The sequence below is a fragment of the Corvus brachyrhynchos genome, unplaced genomic scaffold, assembly GCF_000691975.1.
Source record: "Corvus brachyrhynchos isolate BGI_N302 unplaced genomic scaffold, ASM69197v1 scaffold101, whole genome shotgun sequence".
NCBI classification, from domain to species: domain Eukaryota; kingdom Metazoa; phylum Chordata; class Aves; order Passeriformes; family Corvidae; genus Corvus; species Corvus brachyrhynchos.
Genome location: NW_008237239.1, coordinates 1195106 through 1219188, shown reverse-complemented (window position 1 = coordinate 1219188; position 24083 = coordinate 1195106). Strand labels below are relative to the sequence as shown.

General features: G+C 41.8%; 1 protein-coding gene across 1 annotated transcript in view; it reads right to left on the bottom strand.

Annotated features, from left to right (window-relative positions):
• Positions 1–24083, bottom strand: part of PRRC2C (proline rich coiled-coil 2C) — a 55380-nt gene that overhangs the window by 4054 nt on the left and 27243 nt on the right. Inside the window, 13 exon segments of the mRNA XM_017729573.1 lie at positions 1141–1267; positions 2503–2606; positions 3838–3912; positions 4697–4915; positions 6435–6557; positions 6946–7180; positions 9106–9242; positions 9748–9869; positions 10546–10749; positions 11606–11807; positions 15821–15922; positions 17634–17723; positions 22750–23001. Coding sequence (XP_017585062.1) covers positions 1141–1267; positions 2503–2606; positions 3838–3912; positions 4697–4915; positions 6435–6557; positions 6946–7180; positions 9106–9242; positions 9748–9869; positions 10546–10749; positions 11606–11807; positions 15821–15922; positions 17634–17723; positions 22750–23001 — 1992 coding nt within the window.

The window sequence follows — 24083 nt, the reverse complement described above, 5'->3', positions numbered from 1 at the left end:
ATCCACAAGGACCTCTGGCCACACGTGGTAACTGAGGGTGGCTCATAAGGCCTGTGGTCATCTGAGACGGCATCTGACTATGCAGAACTACTGGCAGCCTCTGAACAGGCGCTGGGAAGGTGTTAGTAAATGGGGCTCTTACCAATGGAGGGAGCAGGTTAGGCTGAGAGAGGATCTAAGTGGGGGAAAAACAACAAAAAGAGACATTTCTCAATTAGAAAACTGCCAACTTGATTGCACGTTGGCATTATCTTAAAGGGGAAAAAGTTGCCACTCTGCTATGAAATGAATGTCAAGAAAATAGGCTTGAACTGCAAGAGCAAACCAGCCCTGCAGTGCTACTGTGCCTGAAAGCAGCACTAACAACTTCAACCCAGCTTGGAACCAGGGAGAAGACCCTCACAAGGCAGTGGAGCAGTCACTGGTGAAAGGCAGCCCCAGGAAGGTGAGGCAGTTTCTGCCAGTGACAATTCAGACATCAAATCTCAAGTCCTGCAGTCAAACACTCCAAATGCTAAAAGGAAGACAGAAATATCCTACACCTTTAGAGAGGCTACATTTCCCTAGCAGCCTGGCTCCAGTCACCTGCAACAGAAATGCACGACCCTTGTAAGCTGTGCTCCCTGGAATGCCAAAGCAAATCAAACACTCTGCCATTGGCCCTGCCTTGTATGGACTGTGTGACCTCACAGATTCTTTCCAACCTGAACTGCTCCTTTGATACTTCAGAGCTGCAAATCTGCTTTGTCTTTACATATGTAAAATATGCACTGGGACCCTTGTGAGACACAAAGCTTCTCCTGTTCCCCAAGCAAATGACCTGGTTTTGCAGGACAAGGTGCATTACAGCTGCCTGGGGAAGCCAGAATGCTGTCTGTTCTACATCATTCACAACTCGTATTAAATCCCTCAGCATGCACAGAACTCAAAATTAAACACCAAAAATCAGCACTACTTGCAAGTAAGATCAGAGAGGTAATTTTTTGCTTTGATCTTGAAATTGGGTTTCTTACGCCATTTGATTTTAAGGATTCCATTTTGTATCTCCCCATGATAAAGCCTGAGGAAACACAGTTGAGTCAGAGCCACCAGGTCATACAGAGGAACAAATCTGTTTGTAGCAAGCCACCAATCACCTACCTGTGGTGCAAATTGTGCAGGAAAGGGCTGTGTCATTCTCACAGCTGCAGCTGCTGACTGGAACTGCTTCTGGTAGACAATGCTGTTCATTTTATTGGATTGATTGTTAGGACTTGTAGAACTGGCCCTAGAGGAAAGAACTCCAGTTAAAATCAAACTGCTTTCATTCAGAGGATGTTTCTGCCCTTTTACAACTTAACTAGAAATTCAGCATTGGAAGGGGGAAGAATAAATCTCCTGGAAAAGCTGCTGTGAAACTTTTTTTATATAGAAGCTTCTTCTATCTATAAAAAAAACCTCAGAACTTCAGAATTCAAAGAGAAAGCATTATCAGAAATATTTAGGCTATGAAGAGATTCCAGGGTATGTCTGTATCAAAGAGCCCTTCCCCAAGTACTCATGACAGAAACACTGATGTTAGATGTGTGTTCCACTTCCCATCCCTGCTATCTTATGTTCAGTCCTGCTCCTTTACAGTCACTCTTTACTCTGTCATGGAAGGTTCAGAGCTTGTCACAACAGGCAGTGAACATGCAGCTGCTTCTACTCTAACCTGTTGTCAGATGTTTCAAAATGCACTTGAACGGTTTTCAAGAATTCACAGAAAATGCTCTCCCCCTGTTTTATATGGCTAAGAACATGACCCTCCATTAAAACTTCCAACGTGTTGAATCACCACTAATTACATGAAGCTTGACTGATTATCTGGGGGAAGGGCAGCAAACAGCCCTCAAAGAGAAAAGAGTGAACAGCCTTCTTTAGGAAACGAAGCTGGACTTGCAGAGAGCTCTTGTGCAGAGGGTGTGGCTGATACACTCCAGGCAAAATGAGCAGAGGGGCACCAATGGCAGGGATACCAGCTAAGCTCCGCACACCAGTATTTTCTAAGCTTCAAAGAGTCAGTTTTGTTTACTAATTTCACCTGGGAGCAGCTTACAGACCTTGCAACAACACACACTCCTCTAACAGAACTGTTGCCACAACTGCTGTTTAAGCCTTTAAGTGTTTCTACTTGCGTTTCTACACAATTCAGATAAACTGTCTTAAGAGTTTTATCCCAAAGTACATCTTCCCTGCCACTTCTGTGCTTTATTGGTACAACCCCAGGTCATTTCACATGACTTGTTTAGTATTATTTACCCAAAACAATATTTTTCACATTTTATTTCAGAGCTATTTACTTCTGTTTAACAACAGCAGATGTGATGACCTACTGCAATGCTGCTCATAAGCTCAGATTAAGCACTGTATCTTGTATCAGTGGCCTCTCACCTCATACCTTCCAGAATAGGCTGCTCATGCATGACTAGGTACATTTTCTAGCCCTGGTTTTAAGGAATTTTGAACTTAAGGGAGGTTTACCGGAAAGGACTGGAGGTTGGGGTAGTACTTCTGCCAGTAACTGGTGGTGTTCCAGGTTTAACGTCAATGCCACCTCCAAAGGCCTTCAGGTCCATTTCTGATATCTGAAAAACACAGCAATTGACATGTTAATTCTAATTAAAAAAATTACGTTTGCTAAGCAGCTGATAGCTTACCTCAATGAAAAGAGGTCACTTAAGTGGAGATGAAAGCCTGACTGCAGAACAGCCTCTTATAATTAGGACAGGCCCAGCACCACAAGCACCTCTGTGTACAATTTTCCTGCCCTATCTGGCACTTGCAGCAATGGTATTGGGTTTCTAACTTGGTCCTCCTGCATAATGACAGGGGGTTTGAGAGTCATTTCATCTATTTGGCCCTAAAAAAAAGAAAAAAGATACATTTTGGAGTTGAGATCTCCTTATCCAAGACTCCCATCTCAGGTACCACATGAAAATATTTAGACGTATTTTCATACATTTTATGAATATATTCATATATCCAGATGATATTCTGAATATTCATATATTCAGAAATATCTCCGTATCCTGAAAAATGCTGAGAAGAAGAATACCATAAAATAGTCCAGATCTATAAAAATAAACAAGCCTAAAGCACAGCAAAAATGAAGCTGTCATTCATGCAAAACAACCTCCAGACTAACTGGAGCAATGACTCTTGAATGCTGTTTTGCAGATACACTCAACAGAATAAATTAGTTTTTGGAACAGTGTATTTCCACACATGGCCATGAAGCATAACAGCAACAATAAATCAGTTAAAAATGAGAGGCTGTTTTCAGTTGACTTTCTTTAGCAGCAACACGATGGGAATCTTAGAGCAGGGCAGGAAAGTCATCTAAGGCCACCATCCCACTGCAGCTCTTCCCTCATTTTTTGTTGAAATGAGCGATCATTTTCCACTGACAACTGCAGCAAGAAACATGCTGCTGCTTGCAAAGTGGGCTCGTAACAACTACAAAGCTGAAAAGATTTGGCCAGATCCCATGAAGCTGGAAAACTGCATGGTGCTAAGATCACCATACACAATCTGGGGGTGTGGAGATGTAAACTTCATCGAGGTGGTCTGAAATTCTGACTCCCATTACTGTCCAAGACATGGAATTAACAGCCAAGATTTTTCTTATCACAGCTGTAAATCACTGGGACTGAGGGGTTATTTTATATTCAAAAGCACCCTAAAATCTAGGCCAGAAGGTGCAGGGATTTCAGGTGCAGCTGCAGAGGTAGATCAGTCCCTGAGGTGGGAAGACCTCGCTGTTCCTGCCAGTCAGCTGAGCTGTGTCCATGTCCAGGGGTGTCACCCACTGCTCACCTGGAAGCGGACTGCAACTGCCGAGTGCTGCACACTATCCGAAAATCCCCGGTGCCTGTAAAGCTGGGATTCCATCTAAGACAAGAGACCTTGTGATTGGAAGCCAGCTCCACACATCCCCTTATTAGCAATTACCTTAGCAGCTTCACATAAAGGAGAGGAGAGAATTCCCCCCTAGCTTCTTGCACTGTTTTAGTGTTATTTCCTTACTGGACCTGTCACTCAGTTTTCCTGAGCTGCAGGGCCAGCCTTTTCTTTTTTCATTACAGAAAGATCCTGTCTTGCATACAATGCTACATTTTTAATATGCACCATTCTGTGCTATTCAGAAAGGCAGATCCCCAGCAATAATAGTAGAGTTTAATTCTGGCTTAAGGTCATGGCTGATACAGAGTCCACTGAAGCCCCTAAAACTCCCTTTTGTTGCAATGGAAACCCTTGAACCCAAACAACTTGTTCTGGTTTGAGTCTAGAAGCAAAGCAACAAACACAAGCAGGCCCAGAATCTGCCACCAGCCTTGACAGAGTCATGCTGGTCCCCTGCTGCTCTAACAACAGCTCAGTACTATTTTACATATGGCTTCTATATGAAATCCCCTACTAGTCCATGATGTCACTATCAAACCAGGTATTCCTGCAGTGCAAATGGACCAGCACCAAGTTAGCTACTAAACCTCAGCTAAATGCACAGACCCAGTCAACTAACACACTAACCTTGACTGGCTTTTTTATCTTTTAAAGCTAGGGCAGATTTTTAAGATGCAAGAAGTCAACATGAGTTGCTGTGCTGGTTATATAAACCAGCAAACAGCTGTGCTTCAAATTAATTTCTGTCCTGTAGATGTGGCAATGTTGTTACCTTTCCAGTTGCAGCAATCATGCTGTGCTGAGTTCCTGCTGGGATCAATCCTCTGAAAGGCTGGGTCACTTGTGCAGGTCTGCTCAGGTTTTGAGCCTGAGCTTGTGGTGGGGTGTGCTGTAGTGGTGGTTGTAAGGACTGGGGTAGGGCAATCAGTGGCTGTGCTGTGGATCCAAAGTTGGGCAAAGAAATCTGTGATCCTGGCAAAGGTACCGTCACCTGGAGAGAGAGTACAAGATCACCAGTAACAGAGACACAAAGGCCATTATGTACCTTTCATTACAAGCTCTATTTCAGCTTTATTCCAGGCAAATGGCTTAATGAGTTTATTTATTTAACCAGAGAGCTGCAAGCAAGTAAGTGAATTTATTGCTCGGTTTGCCCTTATAATCAGGTCTAATGGGATTTGGGCCTGTGCTTTGCAGAAACAAAGTTGCATGAGATCTCCTACCTCTGACATCATTAATGTGATTTCACTGTGTGACAGGTGAAGGTTAATTCAACTCAGAAAACAAAAGTAGAATAAAATAACCATTTTGGGGGTAGGGGGACAGGACAGGACCGGACTGGATTATTTGTTCACTTCCAATAATTTTAGTCATCAAAGGACACTGGGATGAAAATTAGGTTCTACTTTCCACGAGTTCCAACAACCATCAGTTTGAGCTTAAAAACAATCCCAAAACTACACAGCCTGTTCCTTGCTTGCGTTTACCGTGAGTGCTGTGGGCTGAAAACACCAGAGAGTGGTAGCGATAAACATGGAATACCACAGCAGTGATCTCACTGGCAGGAGTTACTGCATGTCTTGGTCTGACAATCTATTACCTGCAAAATTATATTCTGAGTGTGACTAGGAGAATGATACGAGATTCCAAATGCTAAAGGCTTACCTGGATTCTGCTATGAAGGATAAGAGATTAAAATTATAGAGACAGCCAGAACTGAACACATTAAAGGCACCAGCTCTTCTAAAAGGTCCTTAAAACTCTGTGCTAGATTTCCAACAGACAACGTCTAATCTTTCTTCTAGATTTCTGTCTTGGCAATTTTTCCTGCATATGAGGTAGGCTATTATAATAAATCACAAGCTTTTTTTTTGAAGCCATTTCAATAAAAAAGCCAAACCAGAAGATGGAAACCACTAGACAGTATCCCGTAAATATGACAGAATGCTTGCACAGAGCAATTTAGCAGTTCTTTCACAAAAGAATTAAAAACCCTTCAAATCAGTAGAGGTATTTTACTGACCTGGCTGTCCTGCATGATCACCTATCTGACTTCCCAGTTATTTTCTATGTACTGGCTATCACTGGCACATGGAGCACTCCTGGGTCCCAGCTCATTGAGAACTGGCGTCAACAATCAGGCTTCACTAAGCACCTGGAGTTTTCCCCCCTCCCTCTCCACCACTCCCAATATCTGCTTCCATAAAGGCATCATGTACCTCAATCAATGAGCAACAGCACTGTGCCAATTAAATCTTTGCCCATCACTGACAAATGAACTATTCAAGAGAAGAATGCCAGGGACAAATGACCAACATGAACGGCACGTCACCTAACTTCTCAGCCATTCAGTTTGTTTAGTGCTGCTGCAGTAGCCCTCCCTCACTATTAATAGTCAATTTTTATTTTGGAAGAATTAAAGGTTGTCTCAGCCCTCCCCTCTATTTCCACCCCACAGACATCATCAACCACAACATGCTCTTAGGAAGAATACAATGTAGGAAATTTACCATGCCATAGTTTACCTGCTGGAGAGCACTGGGAGACTGTGCAGTGTTGTAGAAATTGCTCTGGCCAGGCTGCTGAACTTGCCCAGAGTAGAGATTTGAAGCCTGAGTGAGCGTAGCTCTGGCCTAGGAAGAGCAAGAGACACCATCCCATTAAGAGCATTTAGAGAACAGTTCTGTGGTGCATTAGCCAGAGCAGGAGAAACCACAGCATGGGAAGCTGACAAACCTGAAGGTTTCACTTTGTGATAAAGCTCTCATTCACAGGTGGTGGAACAGCCCTTTATCATCATTAACAGAAACTAAACCTGAAGCTCTAATTAATGATAAGAGCACAAAGAACCCTGTAATTTGGGGAACATGCCTCAATTCAGAGATTATGCTAATGTACACTTATTAAATTAAAAGGACATTCTCTTCCAAGTGTCTTAAGTTTCCTGCCACCCAAGTTGAGCAAGACTTGATTTCCTCTATCAGTCCACTGCAGAAGTTTTGCATTTGGAGCATTTCCTACCTGCAGAATGTGTGTATCAATCAGCTGAGAGCCTCCCAGTCCTGAAGCCTGCCCAAGCTGATGCTCGTATAAGATAGGAATAGGCTGAGTATTGGAAGTCTGCTGGAATGCCAGGCTGGACTGTGCCTTAGCCAGCTCTTGGTGTTGCACTGCTGGGAAGTTGTGTAAGGCTGTGCCAGACAGAACCACTGGTGATGGCTGAGACAAACCACTCTGCATAAAAGCTTGCTGGGATCTGCAAAAGATTGAAGTGTCCTTCATAAAAATTCTGACAGAGCTCAACAATGAGCCACCAAAAATGAAGAGCACGGCTTATATTCTTTGAACAGAATTAGGATACTTAGCTCTATTGAACAAATTTTCACCTGAAAAAGTTAGATTTTTTTTTCAACTTACTCTGCACATAACAAAATAACAGCTGCTACTAAAGGCCACTGGAAGAAACGCTGAGGCTTTTTACTAAAATCTTAGATCACAGTTACCTATTTCGATGTTCATGCTGAAATAGTTCTTGGGTAACTTAACTGCAACATAGAAAAGCTGCCAGTTCTTAGTTCCTGTGCTACAAGGTAGATAGGAAAGCACATGTGAGTAGCCCCACTTAGTCATTAAATGAACTGCTTTGTTCTCTTGACTCCACAGTACAGCTTCTAATACTTACAGCTTAAATCACTGGATGCTGACAATAGTAGCTTCCAAATAAATGTTTTGGTTTCAAAAGACCTCACACCCTTTAATTTTAACTAGATACTCAATTCTTTTGTCACCAGCATGGGGAAGTTGCAGTTTGTTTAAAGAAGACCAAAGCTAGTACAGCAAAGCACCACAAACAGGTTTGGTCCATCTGAAGTATTTATCCAAACATTCCCATTAAGAACTCTGTGAGTAGCCACCTTCAGACTGAAGAATCAAAGAGGTTTTTAAATAAATGCCCTTCTCAATGCTTTTGAGATCAGAGGATGAGTGTTTTTGATGTGAAAACACACTTTACTCTGTGCTGGATATGTCTGAGCACAGCACTGGTCCTGTTAATCTATTGGTGTGGTGGGGTTTGCTTGTGACCACACCTGGGTGAGCTTTGTTCTGCACCCTTCCTTCACTGCAAAACACTCTTACAGTCATACTCTGAGCACTGGAAAAAACTTTTCCCAGACTGTATGCAGAGGATTGTCTTCAATGGAGCCAAAATATTTTTCACAAGTTTTCTAGAAGTTCACTTCTAACTTCTGGTTGTATTGTTTTAAACCAACAACCTGTACATCTCCAAGCTTATCCTCCTATTTACTATGTGGGAGAAGTACTCATACTGGTAGAACTCCATTAATGCCATGTTTGTGTGTGATCAGATTTATTTAATCTGGACCACATGCCAGCCTGATTGTGTTTCTGCAGTTAGCCAACAGTTTTCAACAGCTTTTGTCAGCTGTAGCAGGACAAGCAATATTTGGTCCCACAAACTCAGCCAAGCACAAAGTCAGGATACAAATGTAGTTAATTAAACCTTCTGTGGCCTCAGCCTTCAACATGGTAACAAGCAAGGTTAACTACAGCCCATGCAAAACCCTAATTGAATTTCCAAAGAAGCTTTCTCAAAGTGGAACTAACAACATTTGTCAGAATTATACTGCTGTGAATCAATTTCGATAGGAAGTGCAAGGAAGCTTTGGAAAGGCTTACAGGGGAAGTTTGTCTGGCTATCAATGCCATTTGAGAGATGCTGGTCTTAGTGTTATCTTTTGTAGGAAACAGAAAACATTCCAAAACATGCCCTGCTGCCCCTCGGACATCTGAAACAAAGTTTTTTACCACCTATGAGTTCAAACTGGAACTTCAAAGTGTTTCAAGACTTCAGCGTTGGTTTGATTGCTGAACTAAAGGGACAGACATTTTCTGTTCTCTTAGTATGACAGACTGATGTTTTCAGCTCTTTTGCCCGAGTTCCTAAAGATACAACTATCATGCATAATTTTTGAACCCACAATTTCACAACTACTCTGTACAAGGCAGACAATCTGCACACACAGTTCTCAGACAAAAGAGATTTCAGGGAAGACAGGAAGATGAGGCAGCTATGGAGCACAGAACACAACGAATCTGCAGGGAACAACGTTCAATAATTCTGACACTGAAACCCCAAAGAAATCTGCATATGCTACCTACCTGTAAGGTTGTAAGGAGGAATTAAATAACTCTTGGGCTTGTGAAACAGCTGGTGCTGCTCCTAAACTCAGCTGAGCTTGATGTTGTCCTTGCAGAGGTGCATAGATGGGGATGGGGATCTGCTGAACTGAAGCAGGCTGCATAAAAGAGAAAAAACATTAAGTTAGAAAACCTACAGTTCAACATGTGCCAGAATATGTCAAATCCCAAGGCTGCATGCAGAGGTAGTATTGCTCCCCTTAAGAAAATTACTTTCTAGTTGAATCTCATACTACTTCTCACAAATAACCAGCAGAAACTGAGTGAAATATTCAGATCTGCATACATAACAACTGCATGAGATTGCGTATCATTTTGTACTACAAAAGTTGAGTAAGCCTGGACCAACATGGCCACAGAAACACCTCCCAGGAGTATGAACTTTCACATATATTTGTGAGTGGAAGCTTATTCTCTCAGCTTTCATGACAAATAATCAAACACTGCCTGCGTGCACCAGAATGGAACAGCAAGGGCAGCCATAACCTCATTTTTTGCAGTCTTTAATCTCACTCTCCCCTGCCCCCATCAGATCATTAGTAAAACTTTAAAGGCAATATGGATAGTGAGGGGGAAAAAAGAGAATTAGGAATCCCCAAATACCTGAGAAAGGCCTGGCTGAAAGCCTTGCTGTTGGGCCAGAGAAGGTGGTGCCAAACGCGCATGCTGGGTATTGAACAGATGACTTGTATCCATATAAAATGCTGGGATTTGAGCTGTAGTACCTCAGGAAGAGCAATACAATTAGTACATGATTCCCAACATCTCCCTGCTAGAAAGATTTTTATCAAGAGTTAGAGATGCAGCTACTGTCAGTACTTCCCACTGTAACAGCTGACATAGAGCCTGGGAGAATGAACAGCACTGGAGAGCTGGGTGCCTCACCAGCTTTGGTATCTTTTCCAATTCACCCCCAGAATCTACCAGTCTTGCACAGGTATCATTAATCCCACACAATTTTGGAGGGATTAACAACATATTGTTGCCAAAAAAGGCATGTGGGTGAAGGGTAAGATTGTTATACTGTCATGTAATTTAAATAGATTGTTAACTAGATGTAGGATTTTCCTTGAAGAAAAAAATGTCACAGCTCTCAACTACTGAAGCATTTTAAGAAAGAAATTAAGACTAAATCACTCCTGGTCTTAAACAGCAGTTCACAATTCTGCAACAGAATTTGAGACTCAAACTTACTTTCCTCAACAAACTAACACACCTTTGTACTTCCTGCTAAAACACTGCAGATTTAGAGTAAGACAATTAGTGAGTATTTGCTTACAGAACACTCTTTATCGTTCCATCTTTACTGCAGAGAAAAACCAGAACCAAATTCAACTTTCCGGCTTCAAAATTCAAAAAAAGCAGATGTGTGGCTTCTCAGCCACAAACACCATTCATTACCTGCTGCAGACTGAGACACATAGACCTGGGGACTTTGCTGCTGCTGGGCAATGAGGGATGGCATGCAGCTCAGCTGGGAAAAGTGGCTGGCAGAAGCCAGGCTGCTTGTCTGCAACTGCTGGGGTTTCACTTTACAGATATTAGGAGGGTCTGAGGTGCTTGCAGTCTTTGTACTCAGTGAAGAGGTTGTGTATGTTCCAGCTCCTAGGAGGAGAGAAGCAAGGGATGCATCAATCAAAGACATTTCATTCTCATCATTCAGAGGTCAAAGTTTTGGGACAGCTCTGTAAGCACAGCCACCAACTGGTAAAGAACACTGAAATCTAATGCAGCTGTTTCCACCAATACAAGAAAACATAGGGACAATTCTGTTGAGTTCACTATGGAAAGTGCTGCAACCCTGATACATCTCCCTTTTCAGGCAGAGGAGCACACAGAAGTAGTGAAGGAGGCAGCTTGGTTAGTTATGCAACAACACATTGCAAGACAGAGTGGTTGTGCCTCTCATGGAGATATATTTTAATATTCCAAGGCATGAAGACGTAACCAGATACAGCACTTTTTGTTTGCTGCGAAGAACCAAGGTGGCAACCGGCACTATTTGCGAAGAGCAGCTGGACATTTGCTCTGCCTTTTGCAAGTAGGTTGAGGTATGAGTTCTTGAAGCTTTAACTTAAAAAGCAAGAGCACAACTGGACGTAAGACTGCAATTAGCTAGACATCAGAACTATCCTCTGCTCCAAAATCTATGTGCTTGCCTCCATTTGGCTGAACAAAATGAAACCAATAAGGTGGACAAGAGAAGTTTACCTTCTCCTTCAAGTCCATGTAAGTATCTTAGGCAGAGAGACATCTTAGGACTATTTTCAGCTGACTGAAGTGAAACAGGTGAAGTCAGTTAACAGATTATTTGGGAAGTTGCTGTTCAGATCTGACATTCCATTTCTAGTATAAACCTTTTGTTAGCTTTGCACTAAACAATTCCAAAGGGAATTGAATCCCTTGAAAAATACAAGCAAGGAACAACACAATGGGACACTACAGCTTTGACATGTGGTACCTGAGAGGGAAGTTGTGGGGGTAACTGAGGCCACAGGAATAGGAGGCATTGATGCACTTGAGAAAGAGCTGTAAGTGCCACTGCTTGGCCCAGTGCTGCTGCTGCTGCTGCCACCAGCAATGGGAGACGCTGCCGAGGTGACCGGCGAACTCTTCTCCCCCATATTTGGGGAATTCTCCCATGCTTTGCGTGCAGACTCCATCTATTTAAAAGAAAAAAAATTTCCTCATCTATTAGGAAGTTTCAATCAGTCATCCTTCCTCTTTTAACAGTTCTTTTTAGTCAAAAGGCAGTCTGGGCTTCATGCGAGCCTCTTTTTGAAGTCACTGTAATCGTGCAACTCTGTTCATGCAAAAAGCATACAGCCTGAAGTTGGAGCTGGTCATCTGTTCCAACTGCACACGTGCACAGTTCATCATCTTAACATCCAATGCTCAAAACAGAATTTACTCACACTAATTTGGCTTGGTTTTGTTTGACATGAAGAGCAAAGACACAGTGAGCAAAAGAAGGTAAAATCCCCCCTCTACATATTTCCATCAAGTCCTTTACTTCCAAGTTACTCGGGCTGTTTAAATGAAGCAGCCCTTGCTTTCTTGGTAAATCATACACTTTGAGTGACCAACAAACATATCTACTTCACACTTCAGTAAACTTGACAGCAGTCAAGTTTAGATTTCCAAAGCAACTGCTGCTCAAAAAGCAACCACAAGCTGACACGGCTTGTGTGCGCTGCTTTATGTTAAAGCTAGAAGTGCTTCACGCTCCTCTATTTCTATAATAATTATGAGCTTATGTCTTGCACAGCAAGGGAGATGAAACTTTAAATATTATAGACACAGTTGTCTTCCACCATGAAATGGAAACGACATCATTTTACTGCAGCCAGTAAAATCCAATTATTGCTACATTAGACACGCAATGCGAAATCTAAATTGAGACACTTCTGAGGGTCCACTGAACAGGAAATATTAATGTTCAGTCTACACTCTCTAATTTAAAAGCTCAGACATGGTCCATGAACTTCTGCACAACCTTCAGCTGTCTCCAATGGAAACACAAGTTTTGCTAGCAGAGCTGAAATTGCTCACTGTAAGTTCCTCGAGGCCAGGTGCTGTCTTTAGTGGTGGATATATTAAGGGGCAAATATATACTCACCACAGTCTGCCCTCACTGCCTGCATCAAGAGAGCTGCCCTAACTGGGACCTGCAGTCTCTCAAAGCCACACTTGTCAACCTACCCTGCTTCACATGAGTTAGGCAGTCTGGACAGACTAAACATGGCTTAGGTTGCCTAGATGCTTCAGGAGCGATAAAAAAGCAGAGCAGTATCAAAAGAAGTGGGTCACAGGTGATCAATACACACCCATGTGGAAAACTGAGTTCTGGATTTCCTAAGAGAATAAAGGGGGAGGAGGGGAACTTAGATACACATTAAATCCTTTGGGGGCAAGTCACCTATTTTCATTTTTGAGATCATCTTCCCCAGCAATCATTCTCTGTTTCCTCTCCACAACATTTTCCTCCAAATTGGTCCTGATTCTCACAGACAAAGCAAACTTGATTAGTCACTAACATGCTGGAAATGATTTTGTTTAGGTGTATTGCACTGGCATTAAGAGAAAGCGAGTAAGTACCCGTGATTGTCAGAACAGAGAAGGTGTAGAAGGTTCTACTATGTTCACTGGATGTCCTGGAGAAACCACTGATAGCAAAAGCTACATACTGCATTTTGTCACATATAGGGCATGTAATGGAGTCCTTAAGTAATCTAACAGCTTTGCTTTTAGAGAGCTTCTTAACAACCTCTAACTTTGATAAGCTGGAAAAAAAGATGCAAGAGAGATTGGTACTCTAGGAATGCCTGTGCAGCACCACCTACAGACAAGATATGGAGGAATAAGAGGCTCTAAAATAAATGAGACTGTGGACACTGTTGTAGTTTCACTGCTCACTTAGGGGGAAAGGAGGGCACAAGGAGGAGATCGTGGCTGCTTGAGGCTTCTCTTCATCATTGATCCATTGGGGCCTTCACATTGGAATAACAGTCCTGTACGTATTGCCCAAAACCTCCACTGGAGCCAAACCCCAACATTCCTTTCCTTAAATACACCAAAGTCTAAATGGTTAGAAAAAGAAAGTCCAAATGCGTCAGATTCTGGACCAGATGCCTAGAAAAAATTTTAGATGAAACCTTAGACATGAAGAGGGCCAAAGCAGCTCAGTTTGAGACTGCTTTGTACTTCCTTCTGCTCAGCTCCTTACCTACCAACAGGCCTACGAGCCAAGTCCTTAAGAGGATGCCTTAGTAAAGGTGTCTTTAGCAAAGACTCCTACTCCAAGGAAATGAGATCTCAACAAGGCTTCCCATATGAGCCCCTTATACCTCCACCAAAGAATGATGCCAAGTAGTGGGAACAGTTGTGGCCAAGTTCCCCACAAGTCTCTTCACAGACAGCTTTCTGTGACAGGGGATGGAGAAAAAAGAAGGTGCAAGGATTAATCCTTTATGGAGGCAGAACCTGGACATCTTGTTCTTTTAATAAAATGAAGGACATGCTTTCCTCTCTCCTGCTCCAAAAGTTATCTTTTGAAAGAAGCAAGGATTCTGCTGAAGAGGATGACAAAGAACAGAGCTGTGTCTGGACCAGAGGCCTGCTGTGAAAGTGACAGTCTCAGAGTGTGCTCCAGAACAAGACTGTTGCCTTCAGCATTTGTGAAGAGGAGGTAGAGCTCCAGTGCCTGGAATAAAGAAATCAGGGACAAAGCTGCTTCCAAACAGCTTTCCACTCAGATTTTGGTGAAAAGGTTCTTTAAAGCAGCCTCAAAACGTGGATCTTTGACCTATTTTGTTACCACGCATCCAAAATCTATCATCCACTGAGAAATCACTGACACTACAAGAGCAGGAAAAGAAACTGCAGGATGAATGACCTAGAAACCACAGCTTGCTCTGTAACTGGGCAGTGTCCCATGCTTTGCCAGTAACACCCCTACCTGTATGACACGGGATGCAATCTCCAGCTGCAAAACAGTCAGAGACTATTTCAAAACAACACTTTCAGACGCCAGAAAGTCACGTTAGGATAACTTATTACACAAGAATGTAACAGAAAACCAGTTTTTTTTTAAACTGCTTGTCCCTCCAGTGCTATCCCCATTTCTGCAGGTCTGTTGTTTTAAAGAGATGTTATACTTTTTTTAAGAAATGAAGTGTTAACAGAAGAAAAGCAAAGATTCAACAAGAGAACATGAGTATTTCTCATCTGTAGAGAACACAAGCAAGCAGCTGTCAAACCATGCCAGTGAGAAGTCTCACTGGGATTGACAAGCAAGTTCCTCCAAAGCATTAGTTCTGCATCCAATCTCAAGTTTCATTTCTTCTAAAAATTTGAAGAAACCAAGGTCAAACATCACTATTCCTCAATATCAGAAGCGGCAACAATACTTCTACTGGCTCAGTCACCTGCAGTCACAGTAACAAAGCAGATCTAAGACACCAAAATAAGAAAAAAAACCCCAACAACTTCTAAAAATTCAGTAGCAAAGCTAGAGGCCAACTCTGTGTTAGTGAGTTATACAATGCACACAGTACAAAATCCAACAAAATGGGAAAACACCACTCAAAATATTCTACACACTTGCTCTGCACGGGAGAGCAGGAAACAACAGAACATTTATAATACAACAAAACACGTTCTGACTCGCTGATCTAACTGCCCTTCAGAGACACCAACACACCATCTACATGTCACTAATTGGAACTTCAGCCATCCAACTCAAGACCACACTATCACTGCACCAAAGTCTTACAGCTAAGAAGAAATCAAGCTTGGCTTATCAAGCAAATCCTTAAAGACTTTACACCAAACCAGGCAACTTATTTTTAACTCAACACTCAAAAAAATCTGTCAGATTCTGATGGTTTGCCATGAGCACCATGGTCCAATGCTAAAACTCTAGGATCTTGGTTTTTCAGGGCAGTGGGAGCCAAGATTGTTTGAGATGCCAAGTGTTAATGCAAAACTGGGTTAGAAATTTATGGTTTAAATGCATCCTTCGATAGTCTTGTGTTTCAGCCATCCATTTATATGCAAAAGCAGTTCAGCAGAGGAAACAAAGGAAGGCTCTAAAAAAAGGTTCACCAGCAAGTTCTCCAATAACTTTTTTCCCCTGCATGCAAGAAAACGACCCTTAGAGGGATGTGGTACATACCTTGAGGGTGAGGTCGACGGTAGCGGGAGAAACTGGAGTTAGGCTGGAGCTCTGTTGTAAAGTCTCCCTCCTAGGGAGGGGAAGGGTGTGGGGCAGGGGCACCTGAAAGGCAGGCAACACATATCACATTCTAACTACGTCTACTAGAAAAGCCCCAGAAAGCAAAGCTCAAGCTTTATCAAGTGAGCTACAATTTCTTCAAGGCTTGAGCATTTGGCAGGGAGACTGATAAAATAAGGTGAAAATTTGGTAGGCAAGGAAAGGCCACTCAGCAGGTGCCAAGATGCTTCTTATCTCTCTAAGAGGCTGAAGATTAAGGCTTTAAGGTGTCCATGTCCTCTGCATAAACAAACACCAATTGTCTGTTTGGGGATTTAATTTCAAGTACCATTTCAGTTTACTGATATGCAAAAATTCTTCCCAAGCCAAGTCTGTCCCTTTTTGTACCAATACAGTACATGGGGCTTCATGACCTTGAGTTCTGAGATGCAGTTTCTGAAAAGAGGAAGCTTTTATAGACCTGCAAAATCACAGGACCATGAAACAAACTACAACAGATTTGCCATCCAATAATTGAATTCAGTTATTTTCTCTTTCAAAAGATGAAAGATGTGATACTTGGGGAAATAAACCTGATATAATGCTATTGCTATCTTTGCCTATGAAAACTCCAATGGATTTCCTAGAAGTTTTAAAGGAAATGAATCAAAAATACTGCAGTGGCCAGTCTATTACTCCTAAACATTCCTTTCTTTACTCATAGCACAGCTAATGGACTTTCACTGGATGAGATAGGGCTAACCCAAAAGACAGATGCTGAAGCTTTGAAGCAGGGGATGGCACAGATCCTTTGTGGCCAGGAACCCCTAATTCCTGTGTTAGAAATTCAACTCCAACATCCACAAGGATTGGACATCATTAACACAAAAGAATTCCGTCTTCGACACTAACCACCAAAGCAAAAACCACAACACTACCAGAAAAGCCAGCAGAAGAGTAAGAAGTTCAATCAGTACTGCTTCAAAATGACGCTGCAGTAAGCTGAAAAGCATTTTTAGATGAAATTCACAAGACATCTTCACAAAAAACCAGAGATCCTACTGTATGATTCTTCCTTCTCCTATCAACAAGTGACTCAACCCTGAGCTAATTCTGTTACCCACACAACAGAATCACAAGATCCAAGCTCCCTGATGCCCCAACGCACTCAAGACAAACTTGATTTTTCTACAAGACACAATCCAGCTGGTTCTCTCAATCACTATGCCACGCTCACAGGTCAGGATCACTGCACTGGCTTTGAGGGCTGCAAACATCCCAGCTCCATAGCAACTGAACACCTGGAAGCCTGTTGTCTGCTTTCACAACCATTCAGCTGCTCCCTTTACATGCAGTTGCTGTGATTTCAGGCTACAGTTCAAAACTCCTTTGTTTGTAAGAGCCTTTCTTCAAACTCAGCCTACAGAGCTTTGCTACTGGTACCAGGCTCAAGTCCCAACTGCTGCCAAGAACACACTCCCTCATTGTGCCTATCTTTGCTTTTTTTTAGTATTGTCCCTATAAACATCTCCACTTTCTGTGCTCTTTAGCTCACTGTGATTGTTCAAAAGACAAGAAAATACCTGAAGAATTCCAGAGCAGATACTAATCAAACCAAATGTCCTTCAGAGTAAGATTACTGGAAAAAGCCCAGCTAGTTCACATGAAAGGAACCCTGTGGACTTGTTCACTGAAGGCACTATTTGGTGCTTTAAAGAAGTGTGAAAATATTTTCTTGTCTTCAAAGTCAAGATGATCACTGCAATAGACTTACGTTCGTCACCAAAGTCTCCTCCATTTTTGTACTGCTAGTAGCCACTGTGTTAGGATGAGAAGAAGGTGTAGTGTAGTCTGTTACAGACTCCTGTGAAGAAAAACAATTCCATTAAATTATCTCCCTTACCTAAATTCAATTCAATTTCTTGGACAGATGTCAGCCTTTCTACAGGAGGAGTTCACCAAGCAACAGAAGATTAGAATTTCACACAATTTTTTTTCTTACAAGTCATGTCTAGAAATCCTTATTGCTGAATTGCTACTGAGGTCAGGAGGATCCTTAGAAGATTACAATTTGCCTCGTGACCTCACAATGTACATCTGAGAAAAAGTCAAAATACAGTCTGTAAGGCAAGAACATAGAAAGCAATTTACTGCCTGGGCACTGTAAAACTGGACTGTGGTGGTGCAACCAATTATCATTTGTCACCCAAGATGCTTTAGCCACCTGAAGACACTTTCAGCCTACTTAAGAAGTAAAATATCTTGGCTGAAAGCTTTCTGTAGCTTTAAATAAATACAGAAATTGCTTACTATGACAAGAAAGGCCCTCCAGATTAAAAAGAACACAAAAGGATGGTTACAATTTGCAAAACTATTTTCTTTCCTGTAAGTTTTGTCTCTGAAAGTCACAAGACTCAGATTCTCTGGATGCTGCAAGCTACCTCCTGATTTCTGCACTGGGTAATGACTTCAAGGAAGAAAAGGACTGAGGCTTTCAGTCTACCCAGAGGCTTTCCTTGAAGCTTATTTGTCACAGTTAAGTGGACCTTAATGTGCTCAGCAAACAAGGTCCACTTTCACAGCCCTGGCTGTAGGCAGTGACTGCTGCAGTTGTAGATACAAATGATGTGAGCAAACTGGCTCCCTGAACACTGCCAGCCCACAGAGAACATCCTACAGTGAACAAAGAGGGCTCTGGCACTTCTGTGAGGCCTGTTCAGTGCTGCTTTTTAGTTCTCATCACTGGTTATCTACTGAGCACATTCTGGGCAGGCAGAAGGGTGTTACCAGAACCTGACCCAGAGACTTTGCTGGAGAAATGGTGTGACCCTAAAACAGCCAAGAGCCGCTCTGTAGCCAGCACTACCAGCTCCGAAGTTTTATGTGTCTGAAGTCCAGGAAAGGCTCTATCATCTTTATAGAACCTAACACCACAAAGGAACTGAAGGACAAATCAGCAGCAGAACTGTTACTGAGTGTCTGGACTTGCCAACCCATAATGATTTTGAAGGCACAAACCATACAATGCTTGTTTAATTGCATCCAACCAGTATGATGATAAGCTATTAAATAAGTGCATACTCATTTCTCAGGCCTGTGGCAATATCTCTAAAAAAGCAATTAAAGCACTGAGATACTAACTGACAAATGACAAAGAATCCTCCTTAAAGGATGAGCTCATTTTGGTAGAAGACTAGAACAAGCTAAACCGTAATGGGGTGAGAGAGGACAACGTGCACAGTGATTTATTTTTATAACTTACGAAGAAAACAGAGAACTCTTTTGTCCATTTATTTCCTTTACTTGTTAAACTGGTGAAATACAAGATATATGGTGCTTCCCTCAGTCCCAACCACCAAACTGCAAGTTGCACATCTGCACTGGATTCCAACAGGCAGACTTAATCTGGGTAAAACAAGGCAAGCACACAAGGCTGCTTTAATCACAAAGGCCTTCTAATGAAGTAATTAAATGGCTCTGTATTTTTTTAGGATGCATTACTGCATAAGAAAGAGGAAGCTTTTTCATTAAAATTCCTTCGAGGTCTGGATGCAATTTTTACAGTGTTTCAGCAATTAAATTCCTTATGAAAGAAGACGGATCAAGACTACTGCTAACTTTCTCACTTTGCACACTCACAGCAAAAAAATTTTCAAAAAATTTTCACTACAATTAAACCAAACCATTTTATCAGCTCTGGTGCCCTTAGAAGTGTATGTGCAATGCTGAAGCACAAGGGTGGTTTACATGCTGAGTATGCAGACAAGACAATGCTTTAACCACATGAACACCATCCCATAAACTGTAGGTTAATCTCCCTCCTTCATTTCCTGGCACATTAAGTCCAGGATTCTGTTAGATATGGCTTATCACCATAAGCTTTTGCAATTCAGTTAAAGTGATTCTCTTGTACAACTGACTGAAGAAACCAACTGATTACTTTATTATGAACTAGTAACAGCTAGAGCAAAAAGCTCATGTTCATGCTTTTTTTGGAGTTCTCTACAAATTGTTTATACCTGAAGAAAAAGAACAGGCAGTCTTCCTGTAACTACCTCCTTTGCTCAAAAAGAAGAGATCACAAAACCTCAAGTGACTTGATGAACAAAGGACAAGGCAGACCTCAGAGCTGTCCTTGCTGTAAAGGATCAGGGTACTTTTTATGGGATGAATTAGCTATTTGATTTGTTCCTGATTTACATAAATCACTCAGAGACTGAAAGATACTCAAAATTTTCTGAAAAATAGCCTGTGTCCTTTTAGACATGATCTGTAAGACACAGCTGTTACTACCTGCACAAATACCTCACTGGTGTCCACAACCAGGTATTGATCTTCCTGGGATCTGAGAGATTCAAATGGAAGGGTGGGAAAGGCAAGGGGTAAGATGTTTTACCGAATTCAGAAACTTACACATTGGATTGCCTTCACTACAAAAATACTGCAAAATCCAAGAGAAACAGATGCAATGGCTTCTGAGCATCATACTTATGTACTAAACTTAAACATCTCACTGTATGAGTTCATTTATATTTATACAGTTTCTAAGCAGTCTTGTATGATTAAACGCACATGCTCTTATCATGATGTTTGTTTTGGAATGGATGGGGTACTCTTACAGAGCTGCTGAATGAGGACAGCTGGCTTTTACAGGCATTTAAATAATCAAATACACCACAAGTGTGCCTTCCTGGAAGCTGAGCAGTACTCTCTGAGAGGGATGTTTAAGACTATCAAAAGAAAAGCCGTTTAGGTTTGCCAAAACTTCAACATTTGACATTGAAACAACAGGTTAAAGATGTCAACACCTCTTCCCTCACGAATGAGTACCAAGACAAGAAAAAGCAAATGCAATATACGCCAGGACAAGAACTCCAAGGCTGGAACAGTATTTGAACCCCTTTTAAAAGCCTTTTGAAAAAGTAGCAATGTTTATTGCAGGTTTATTCCTGCAAAATTTAGATGAAGCTTATCTTATCCAATAAATTTGCAGGTTGTTGGTTTAACTCCCAGAGATGTAAAATATGACTTCTTTCCTAGAAAGAAACAACTTACTAATGCCTCAGAACCTATTCATAACAAAGGAATTTAAAAGCAAACCTGGGGCTGTTAAGACAGGAACATTTAGGCCTATTATTAAAGACTTCTTTAAGCAATCACTCAATGAGGAAATTATTGGGAATTTTCATATGCAGCACAAACTGGAAAGCTTCTTTCCACTCTGGTCTTCCTTCCAGAAGACAGAATCTTGGTGCTTTAATACTGTGGTAGTTCAAAGAGCCTTGGCAACCATGTTAAACTAAGCCTAGACCAGCAAAAAGTCCAGACTTCCCTTTTGAAAAACTCATACTTCAAAAATACAATTGCAGAGAGGAAAATCTGCTGATTTTAGCAGAGCTACTTGACTACACTGAGCCAGCCTGCAGTAATCAAAGCTATGCTTCCTATTCTGTTTGTGGCTTAGAAGAAGCCTCTCCTATTTTGAGTTCTTGTCACAGGAGTTTGTAGGACCGTGGGAAAGCACAGGATACAGACAAACAGCATTCTCACCAAATATCTGAGCAAGCTGGTGTTTACTGCTCTACACTTCTGATTCTCATACAAGGACACTTTATCAAATTCTGGTATGAACATAAACCACTCACATCTACCTACAAGATGGAAAATGTCAGGAGGGATGAGAAATTCCTGCACTGACTTTTCTTAAGTATTTGCCATTCCACTCAGAAACCAAGCCTGCAGCTTCCATGCTGGACACAAATATCCTCCCACACTCTGCAGCAACACTTCACTGAGACAGTTCTGCTGTCATGGCATGGCACCTTGGCAAAAAGCTGCCAAAGCTGTCCTTTGTTTTGGGCTTTTTCTTCCTAGCTGTGGGTGACAAAGATCAATTGCGAGTGATCCACATTTCATATTCTTCAACTAATAATGTAACTCTTAAAGAGGATCAGTTTTCCTAAAGGGCATCAGAAGACTTCTGCTTAAGACCAGGATGGCTGAGACAGCAGGCAACCAACTTGAGCCTACACTTAGAAAACTGCTTTTCAAACCTACAAGAAGCATTTTTCCTTTACCAAAGCAGGTGTAACTATTAAGTAGTAGCTATTCAAACTGCATGGCTTCTTTACATTTGAGAGATGACAACCAGAGTTCTTGCTCAAGACACAGCATTGCTGGAGTGAGGGCAGTCCCCACACAGGCAGAAAGGAGATGCCTCTGGACATGTTTTTCAGCCACAGCTAAGAAATGAGCTGCAGAACAATGAATCCCAACACCAGGTCACCATCCCACTGCTGAGCAGGATAAAGAAGTCAGGGGACTCATCCAACTATGAGGAGTCCTAAATTTTGTGAAGGAGTTCTGCAAGGAATAGCTAGACAATATCCAAGCCAAGAGGATATACATGACCATTTAGGGAAACAGAACAAGCCTTATCCAAAGCTTTAGCACATTCCTAGTGTAGAGATTTTCTTTTTTTACAAAACAGCACTTAATTCACAGCTTCAGGTCATCCATCCAACAATCATGCACCCGACTTCACCTCTCTGCTGGAAGTCATCTTGCAATACAGCACACTGATCTGAGTTTACAGACTCTGCCTACACCAGGCTCCAGTGCCACTCTCCACAGCAGTGCTCAGGACTGAGTTTTCATATTCAGCAGAACAGACTTCCAAGCTGATCTGTGCTTGGGGGTGTGACAAACAGTGCAACTCTTTAGCACTTCTGCAGAACTGTTTAATTCACGCAGTACCAATGTTTCCTATCTGCTACTCAGTCGGCTCTGCACCGTGTCCAAGCACCACTAGCAGGCAACCAAGTGTCAATTACCTCACTGTAATTGCATTTTACATATAGTACTCAGTAATCTGTCATTATTTTTCTTACCTTTGTGTTTGTTCCAAACTCTGGAGCAGACACAGATATCATCGTTCCTATCTCCGTGCTCAGTTCACTCGCTGCTTTGGTCTCCTTTGTAGTGACAGGTTCTGGGCTTCTCACAGAGGTGGGAGATGGCTTCTCCTGTCCCTCAGGCTCTCCCTGCTGTGCATCCTTCACCTTCCTGTTCTTTAAAGAACGCTCTTTCCCAATAGGACCAGGTTTATACTCTTTGTTTTCTACTGGACTCAAGTCTGGAAGCTAAGTTAGTGTTAACTTGTCAGTCATGCCTTCCCCTCTATGTTGTATCCAACAAGACTACTTTAACATGCTAAAAGTCATTGTTTCAACATAACAAAGTTTTCCACGGGTAAGCATTTTCTATCAGGTAAAGAATTTGAGACTAAGTTAGTGATAGGTACATGAAACGCATTGATTTTGACATTAGGAACCTAAACCATTGTTTTCAAGCAATAAATTTTTTATGTGAAGTGGTAGAATACAAATAAAATACAAAATAATGTCATTTTGACTGTCCTTACAAGAAAAGCAGAAAAAAATACAAAAATCACAAAACTTTGTATACCTACAGGTTATTTTAATTTTCAGAGAATCAAGATTTTACAGGGCCCCAGGGAACTAAAACAGAAGACTCTACCTTCATTTGAAGTTATCTTGACATATGGATGTTGGCAGCATTTTTCCCTGGAAACTGATCACTAAGGGGATCCAGAAAAAATGGAACACCTACGCACAAGTGTTGCCTTATATTGCAGACACCATTGCTGGGATCACTGCTGCAATTCAGCAGTTTCTTTTTGTGCAGCTGAATTACAGCAGAATGAAGGGCCCTAGGGAACCTGAATGCTCTGCTGTTTCCACAGCCATGTCCTTTCTGGCTGAGACTCTCAGCCCACTTCACTACTGAGGCAGCACAAAAATCCCTTCAAAGCAGTGCTTAAAATCCTATTCCTTAAGCTTTGAGAGTGGAAAGACAGAAGTTGCTGGTAATTATCTTTCTCAATACCAACCAGCTATTTCAGGAGTAGATGAAGACTCTACAATATGATGGTTTTGGGGAGGGTGGAGTTTCCCAAAGGCATTTGGTACCCTCAGGAGGCCAGCAGAGACTGGCTTTCAGAGGGAAGGAAGAAAAAAGTAGAAACAAATGCCTGAGCTCTGAAATGCTGCAATCAGGAACATCAGGCCCACCTCACACCAAATAATATTTTCCCTAATAGTTTACAGAGGCTGAAATTCCTCTAGACACTTTAAGGTCACATTTGAAAGGTAAATTGCTTTATTTCAAGTATGGTCCTCTTATGTTGCCCATAATAATTCAA